Source organism: Equus asinus, chromosome 10, assembly GCF_041296235.1.
Source record: "Equus asinus isolate D_3611 breed Donkey chromosome 10, EquAss-T2T_v2, whole genome shotgun sequence".
Lineage (NCBI taxonomy): Eukaryota > Metazoa > Chordata > Mammalia > Perissodactyla > Equidae > Equus > Equus asinus.
This window is the reverse complement of record NC_091799.1, coordinates 64,941,017-64,950,210: the sequence shown is the minus strand read 5'-3', so window position 1 is coordinate 64,950,210 and position 9,194 is coordinate 64,941,017. Positions and strand designations below refer to the sequence as shown.

General features: G+C 38.0%; 1 protein-coding gene across 9 annotated transcripts in view; it reads right to left on the bottom strand.

Moving 5' to 3' along the window:
• Positions 1-357: 357 nt before the first annotated feature.
• Positions 358-9,194, bottom strand: part of PDE4D (phosphodiesterase 4D) — a 1,407,338-nt gene continuing 1,398,501 nt past the window's right edge. For all 9 annotated transcript variants that reach the window (XM_070519632.1, XM_070519633.1, XM_044771967.2 and 6 more), the window contains 4 exons: positions 7,956-8,110; positions 6,911-7,033; positions 6,275-6,457; positions 358-5,286 (listed from right to left, as the gene is read on the bottom strand). In XM_070519632.1, coding sequence (XP_070375733.1) covers positions 4,870-5,286; positions 6,275-6,457; positions 6,911-7,033; positions 7,956-8,110 — 878 coding nt within the window. In that variant the 3' untranslated portion in view covers positions 358-4,869. The remainder of the gene's footprint in view (positions 5,287-6,274; positions 6,458-6,910; positions 7,034-7,955; positions 8,111-9,194) is intronic.

Here is a 9,194-nt window from a genome sequence, read left to right as displayed (position 1 = left end):
CCGTAGAACCTTGTAGTTTGCAGAGCAGGTACTCAAAAAGAATTGTTGAAACTCAGAATAACTTTGAGTAAACCAAAATATTCCACTAAACGGAGCTGTCCCCTTCCCTAGCCTTTTTAGAAAACACTGTGCTTAATCTTATAGGCCCACCTAAATAATTTTGGCAATTTTTTTTCTGTAGCAAGATTAATCTACACAATTTGGTTTCATTTGATTATGAAGATCAACACTAACTTATGATGCCACTATGCTCCTTTCATTTCACTTTAATAATATTTATCACCCTCGGGAACCTATGCTGACTGAACTATAATTTAAAATGAATAACCTTTTATTTGTAAAAGATCGAGTCATAAATAGGCAGAATCAACCCATGCTTTTATTTCCATTGCATATAAAAATTTCATATGAAGGTATTGATGTACAGTACTATCCCCATGGGCTGTAAGAGAGGCTAAGAAACCACTAAAAGAATCATCATTTGTAATGTTCACACACAATTTACCACTCTGAAAACATATCCAAAGAAATAAAATTAAAAACAACTAAAATCAGTAAGGATTTTTTTGTAATTATAGTGTCTCCTTTGTACTGTTTAAAACAAAAGTAATCAAATTCCTTTGGGCCAGGGCTGCTAAAATCTACAGTTTGTGTCAAAAAAATAAAATAAAATAATAGGAGGCTCATTTTTCCTAGAAAAAGAATCTCTCTTTCCACTAAGCCACGTGTTCCGAGGGCTGGGCAGCAGTGGCAGATTTCCACATCATCCACTGGGGATTTTTCAGTTTTCTGGAGCTGGCCATCGTGCAAGGTTAAATTCTAAAATTCTAAAGCAATATAAGTCTTGCAGAAACAAATTCTAGAGAATGGTGAATCCTTTATGCTGTGTGAATTGGCGTATCAAACTGTGTGCTTAAAATACATGGATTGACATACATAAGAAAATTTGGTTATCTTAAAGAAGAACTCCAGGGTTAAAAATGACCCTTTTCATATTATATATTCTCTTAACATGACAGAACGCTGATGAATGAGTGACTAACCAACACGCTGATGAATTAGTAACTAACCTATGGCTCCAGTTTCAAATCAAGTTCATTTGCCTGTGTGCTCTAGAAGCCAAAACAACTTTTATAATCACTGGACAAGAATATATTTCCTCAGGAGTGTTTCAAAGTAGAAAATAATCAAATGCAACTAACTGAAGTAGCTCCTGATCAACAGATAGGGAGAACATCATCATGTACACAAGCCTGCTTCGTGTCAAGAAATACTTAGGACCTTGGATTTCAAAAAGCTCTCAGAATCGTCCAGAGGTTGCCTGTGGTTTTCTAAAATCCAGCCACTGCTGGAAACCCAATTGATTCAGAGCTTGGATGTAAAACGCCCAGCCCTAGCCCCGCCATTACCTTACTTTCAAATGCAGCAAAACGGAAGAAAATATTGGTTAAAGTTAAGGCACAGCCCTGGGACCAAAGACCTGCAGCTATGTTTTTTTAAATTTATATTTCTTTATGTATTTAATAGTTTTCTTGAATCTTCCATAAACAAGCTCTAAGGTGACAAGACTATATTACAGGAGAAAAGAAAATGTACAGGATTATGTATACACACCATTCATTCTCTCACCAAGAGTTTCCAAATATATCAACACCATCCCACGGGGGGATGATGTTTTCATAAGAACTGATAATTTACAATTAACATTACAGTATGTACATTACAATAAATACATGGTTGTAAACAGACAAACAAGACTGTATTACAGGTAAGGTCATTTGGTGAGAAAAAAATGCATGGCACGAAAAATAAATAATGCATTCAAAAATTATCATAAAGCTTTCTGTAAAATCCACTTCATTCAAGTTTTTTTTTCCCTTGTCTGCAATTTGTTCTATCTACATTTTTCTTGTGAATTTTAAGTGATGAAAAAGAAAGTAAAATTAAAACAGCATTATTGTGTTCAGTAACTTGCAAGCTGAAATGTACTGGTTTTACGCAAACTTGGACTTTTTTTTCCCCATACAGTACCCAGATATTGCATTTTCTTATGGCATTTTAGGAAATGTAAAGCCACTTGTAAAAGGAAGTTCTTTTTAAAGCAGTGTATAATTCTGAAGCACACTTGGGCGAGAGAGGAGGAGGGAGAGAGAAAGAAGGGAGAGTGTAGGCAGATTGTACAATGCATTAGTCCCCGTCTCTTGCATAAGATATGCCTTTTTTACAACTTGATTGCCCATCAGTGGGTATTTTCACAACACGTGACCATTAAAAACCAACAAAATGAAAAGAAAAAAAGCCTCTCTTTTTCAGTGCAGTTATAAACCTTTTCAGGTATGGATTTGTTTGTAACATATTGCTGTTTTAATTTTTGTTTTCATTATTAAGATTCTAGGCACTCTGTGGGGGAAATACCAAGCGTTAGGGAGGGGAGAGAATGAGAATATTCTGGAAAAAGGAATAAACCCTAGATTCTCTGCCTTTTCTTCCAGACCTCCATCAGGGACAAATAAAATTAAAACAGAAACAAGTTTCTGTCAAACTTCTGTGTTCTTGTGAAATCACTTGACCAAACATAGGACATTATTTGAAAGATTACTGATTTTTACCGGGGGAGGAGGGTGGAAATCTGACAATTAGTTGATTCCTATTCTGCTCTGTATGAAAGATCAGAGCTACATAATTTTTCTATCAAAGATTCTACGTATCACTGGATCTCAGGGGATTAAAACAGGGACTATCTTCAGCTTAGGTCATTTCCCTGCTGAGGACTTAGTTATTAGTCCCCAGAAGCCTCCTTGAGACATCCCAAATATATCTTTCTGGGTTAAAACTTCTCTGAACTGTTTCATTTACTTTCCATTTGGTCAGATACCCCCTTTGTCTCTATTTCAATTCTTGGATATCAAAGTGAAAAATGATTATTTGGGCTTTCAACTCTCTACAGAGAAAGTAAACACTTCATTAAGAGCTGAAATGGGAAGAAAGTCCAAACTAACTAAATGTCCCAAGATGCCAACTGACGGTAAATACGGGGAATTAATCTCTAAAATTGTAACACAGTTCTTGCTGCTAAATTCAGCTGAGTGATCTCTAATTTTTTATTTAGGCAGAATCTTCTTACTCAACCCAGTATTTTAAGATGGCATTATATGACCAAATATCTGTGGCAGTGGCATCATCAGCTCCTTTCCCTTAATGTATTTAAAGAAGTTCTCCTCTACAAGACGTGCTTATGGATCAATGATAACTGATGAAGCAATTGCTACAGGTTACGTGGCTGTCCATTAAGAAAGAGTAGCTGCGACAGTTAAAATCACTTCTCAAGAATTTTCTTCCTTAATCCCTTGGTGAAACCATAGAAACAAAAGAGCATTAGTTGTACTGGTGTTTGTTAATATATTCTGCCAATATTGTTAAAAATTGCCTAGCTAGCTGTTAACTTTTCTCTGCAAATCAAGAGTAACAGCTGGTCATTACAGATGACCTCATGGCAGAAATGAATGCTAACTCTAACTGGACTACCTGTTTCTTTTCATCAGTCAGAAGGGTGGTGATATATTTGACAGACCCCATCTAGTGAACGTGGAGAGGTTCAAACACACGCTAAATAATAAAGCAGCACAAGGGAAGAAAGTTTTTCTTACTCTAACTGACTTTGAAAACAATACACATGAGCATGAAATGTGCAGGTTATTACAAGGACATGCACCTGTGAAATGACGGTCTATTGACACAGCAAAAGGTTATCAGAAGACACTAAGTAGGAAAATATCTAAAAAAGACTGCCCATTTTAGCTACTGGGTGTTTATATATCTCTCACTTGCTTCAGACAACACCAACTGATGAGTGAGTGTCCATGAGGCTTAAGACACGTTAGACAGAACGCACATCAGAGTATTACTGAACGAATATTCACTTTGCACACCGTGAAGAGAAATGTCAGTGGAGAGCAACTCTGCTTATCTGAAAAGATTAAAACAAAGAGCAAAGTCAACGAAGACCTACAAAAAGGGTTTCCTGCAACATAAAGTTGGTTTTTGTTTTAAAATATGGAAGTCATTCGTATATAAAACAATGAGTCACTACAAATCAGTTAATTGCTATGAACTATAAGGTGCAAGTAAAATTCGTAAATTAGATTTATCCAGTGTAGCACAGATTTGTACTGAAAACTTGCAAGTTACTCCTTAGAAAAAAATAACCAGTGGCAGATGAAGTTCTGAACATAGTTTTTTAAATATAATACCTCAATACATTTAATAATAAAAGTAAGCTCTACAAAAAATCTGTTTTACATATCATACAAAATGTAGAGGTGAGTGCAGCTCAGTGAACCACACTATTCAGTCATGTATCAGGAAGACTTGAAATTAGAAAATTATGCGATTTCTGCGGCTCATCTTCCTCCTGGTAACAGATTCACGCTGTGTCCTGTTCCTGACCCATTTGTTGCTTCACCCATTAGTTCACTCTGTGTAATGCCTTCTTTCTGCTGAAAATATTGCAAACAAATAAAAAGAAAAGAAACCCCAAATCGTTATCAACTTTTGGGCTGCCGGCTGAGCCACACTCCCTTGAAAACATTGTGGAGTTAATTTTCTCTGCTTCGTCAGCTCTACCAAGCTGAAATCTTGTTAACGATGCTATTCGGGAAGATGTCCCCCTCGCTCCGATGACATGGAGGTGAAAAAACTAGTTACAATATTCCTGAGCGCCAGACTGAGTAGTCAAGGTCAGTTTTGTTCAACAAACGTCCTGGCAGATGACAGTGAGGTGTGACCATGGCTGTGGCATGTGACATGCACTTTTGGAAACAATTTTTCTACTTAAAAAAAAAAAAAAAAGGCATGAAAGTCTCTGCACTGTTACGTGTCGGGAGAACGGTCCTCTACTGCACAGGCTTCAGGCTGGCTCTCCTCCTCTTCCCCGACGGCTTCCTCCTCCACCTGTTCGTCCAGGGGGATCTCAGTAGACTCCGAGTCCTGGGTGCAGAGAGTCTTGGAGTCACTGCAGCTAGTGTCTTCTTCCACTTGACTTCCGCTGTCCTTTTCGGTGTCGGACTCGCCATCTTCCTCTAAAGTTAGTTCAAACTGGAACTTCTCAGTCTGACCCTGCCGGCCCTCCTCCTGGTCATCAGGCGCTGGGGAGGGGCTCTGAGGAATTGTGCTCTGGTACCATTCACGATTGTCCTCCAAAGTGTCCAAAATGTCCTGGGCATCAGGATGGACGAGGTCTGCCCACGTCTCCCAGAGAGGATGAACAATATAGTCTATGAAGCCAACCTAGGTACAAAAAATGCGATTTGAGTACAGGATTTGGGGCTAAGAAATAATGGAAAGGTTAACTAAATTCCACAAATGTATCTAATTTATATATATATGATATATATCATTTACAGAAAAATATATAAAATATAACATGGTCTGCAAATATAACACTGAACAGAACACTAATAACCTTATTTTGGTAAAATAGTCACTATTCTAGGCAACAGCTCATATAGAAGTGTTGTTACTCGCTGGTGAAAATTAGCTTCTAGAACTCTTAGTTCAAGAGTATGTTCGTGACGTAAAAAAATCTCTAATTGTTTACATGGCAGGAATTGGACTGAGGCCTGGACTTTATTTTAGAATAGCTAATTTATAGGAAAATGCAAATAACTGAAATAATGCCATGTATTCTATATGAATTCATATAACTTTATTCACTTAAGAATTTAGATAACTGAAATAATTCTACATATATAAATATACAGCATAAATATAGTCATAAGGAATGAATATAATTTCATAAGAATATATATTTGACTATATAAATGTAAATCATTTAAGAATTAAAAGATTTTTGGCTGGGGCCGGCCCCGTGGCCGAGTGGTTAAGTTTGTGCGCTCTGCTTCAGCAGCCCAGGGTTTCACCAGTTCGGATCCTGGGCGCAGACATGGCACTGCTCATCAGGCCATGCTGAGGCGGCATCCCACATGCCACAACCAGAAGGACCCACGACTAAAAATATACAACTATGTACTGGAAGGATTTGGGGAGAAAAAGCAGGGGAAAAAAAAAAGACTGGCAACAACTGTTAGCTCAGGTGCCAATCTTTAAAAAAGAAAAAAAAGATTTTTGGCGTATAAACACTAATGTGAAATAGAGCTTGTCAAAAACAAAGCAATTTCAAAAAAAAACAATAAAACTATGTGACGTGTATACAAAGTAATCAAATGCTCAAACTGTGGTTGTGTTCTCTCTGAAAGCTTTATGCTTCATGCCCCACCTGTGATTTTTCCACAGACGCGTTGTGCTTGTCACACATGGGACTTATCTCCATGCCCCGCTCCCTCTCCCGGTCTCCTTGGCGGAAGAACTCCTCCATGATGCGGTCCGTCCACTGGCGGTACAGCTGCAGGGGCTTCGTCGGGTTGCTCAGGTCTGCACAATGCACCATATTCTGAAGGACCTAAAATGGACGAACGCATTCTCTATTCAGCACATGCTCCTTTTTTTTATTCTTTACTAGAAATTCACATTGGATGATGGTGACACTTCAAAATACATGTAGTGTAAGATTCATTCCAAACGGCTCAACCATGATGTGTCTGTATGTGATTCGCGCTTGTATTAATAGTCCCAAATTATGCCACTTCTACCACATCTAAACATCATAGGAGAAACTGTTTACGCACACGGGTGATTAAACTCAGAGCTGCTTAGTGGTGGGTTTTACGGAATGTTAGGTGTTTTTTTAAACACATATGCAAATGAAAGGGCCAATACGATTTTATCTGGTTAATTCGCAGGATTGAGAATTTGGATAAAAATCCTGCTTATAATTACTAAAATTATAAGTTGGGAGAACAGAATCATAAATCTTATCAAAGCTAGACACACAGCAAATTCAAACATGCTTTACCTGAATCCTATCAGAATAATTATCAAGAAGAAGAACTCCAGAACTTGTCACCTTCTTTGTTTCAACCATTGTTTTCAAATCAGCCAGGAGGTTCATGTGTTTTGACATGTCTGTTGCAAGTACCTTAAAAGACAAAGAGTATTTCATTGAGTTAAAAAGTCCAGAGGAAAAAAGTTAATGTGCACATGAAAATATTATGCAGAAGGTGAGAAGAAATGGAAAGCCAGGAAGTCACCCAATAACAGTGCATGGAAATTCTTCACTACTTCTTGGGGCAGAATCTTTTCCCCTTTGCTGTCAAGTTTTCTGGAAGCTTGTATAAACATGTGCAATATACAGAAACAGGAGGCACCGGCAACCACTCTCACTATGAAAAAAAGGGACGATTTCTCCATAAATAAGACATCACCACACGTTTTGAAGTTTTTTCCATTCCTTGGACCAGAAAGTGGTTACTAGACTAGGATGAAATGATTCAAGGCTGCTCACAGAATACTTCAGAAACAGAATATTCTGGTTGGTTTTCTCCATATGCAAGACAGATAATTCCTACCTTTGTATGTATAAAGCTTAACATTAATTAATTAAAAGCTTAAAGGATAAGTTTTTTTGATAACCAGAGGTTTTCCCGTGTTTTGTAATCACTGGGAATAATATGCATGGAGACAAGAGTAAAGTCATGGATGTTTCTAAATGGCACTATCACTGACAGAGATTTTTTTAATGGAAAAAATCCGTTTGAGCTATGGCCAGTGCCCTTTGCTTTTGTTAGACATCTTTCTCTGCCTGTCACCAACCAGAGGAGTTCAGAAAATAAAACTACCACGACAGGGGTGAGTTGTCCATATTCTTAACTCCAAACTGCTAGAGGTAGAAAACCTATTACAGAATATCCCTGCCAGCAGCAGGGGCAGCTTCTCAAACATAAAGGGCAACAATAGGTTTTGCAATACATGGTTCCTTTTACTTGATACTCATCTCATTCCTATTTTTTTCCAAACAACTTGCTGCGCAGTTCTCTTTTTTGCTTTTATCAGCTACTTACGATGTCAATGACCATTTTCCTTAATGATTGTCTTTGCTTTTTCGTCAAATTCTGGAAAATGTCACAGTTTTCTTCCTGAAGCAACTTAAAGCCCACAGCCAAATGATGGTTCTCCAAGACAGAAGAATCATTGTACATCAAGGCAAGTTCAGAGTCTTGAAAGAAAGACAAGAGATGGACGATGAGCAAAACCATTTATTCTAAGTTTATCTGATTCTTCATAGTCTGAGATACTTTAGGTTTAGGAAGCAATTTCTCCTAAACATCTCAGCTGGCCTTACCATTATATGACAATACCTAGGAGAGAATAAACTAGCTAAACGTAACAGTGGAACGAGCACTGGAATCTTGGGAGTGAATTCTAATGCTACTGACATGTGGCAGGTCATTTCCTTCTGCGGGCCTCGCTTCCTCTTCTCTAAAGTGTAGGAAGAGTTGGAGCAGAGGATCTTGAACCTCCCCTCCAGATCCGCCATAGGGAGCGCCGTAAGCTCAGCAGAATATGACATTATTCTTAATACTTCTTAATACTTGCAACTTGTCTAGAGTACAGGTGCATGTTCCTGATAACTGCGGACTACCCGTCCCACAGTATATATAACGTAAGGACTGTGTGATTTAGGATTGTTTGTCCTCAGAGAAGGTACAAGAACAGTTTGGAATACATGAGGGATATTGGATTTGTTCATGCTCTTACTTATTTTCTTCCATAGTACAGCTTTGAAAGTTGAAGCTTTATTCGTTTTTCCACTTCCAAGTACAGTGGCAGTCACACTATACATGTACATTGCCCTTCCCGCCTGCACGTGCATGACTTCACACAGAGACAGGTGTTTGCCTGCCTACATAACTCCATGGGAAGATTCTGCTGCTCTCTCACCACTGCCCTGGACCTGTGTATTTCAGGCAGCAGGAGATCCTGTCTCTTTTCTGGTTCCGGTAAATGGCAGGCCTGGATCTATACGGTAGTCATTAAAAACAAAAAAAATTGACTGGTGCTTTATTCTGTTCCCACTTAAGTCATTGTAAAGACTAAAAGTAAGTGTATTTGATTTTTTTTTCTGACTAATGCATGGAAAATATGTTTGGAAATATATATTCTTTTCTAAGAAAGAAATTCCCAGTACTGCTCAATGACTATTTAAAGGAGCTAGGGAGGAGGAGAGAGCTTGAAGGTCTGTTTCTACTGTGAAATCCCATGATTTGATCAGTACTATAGAAATAGAAATTTACACACAT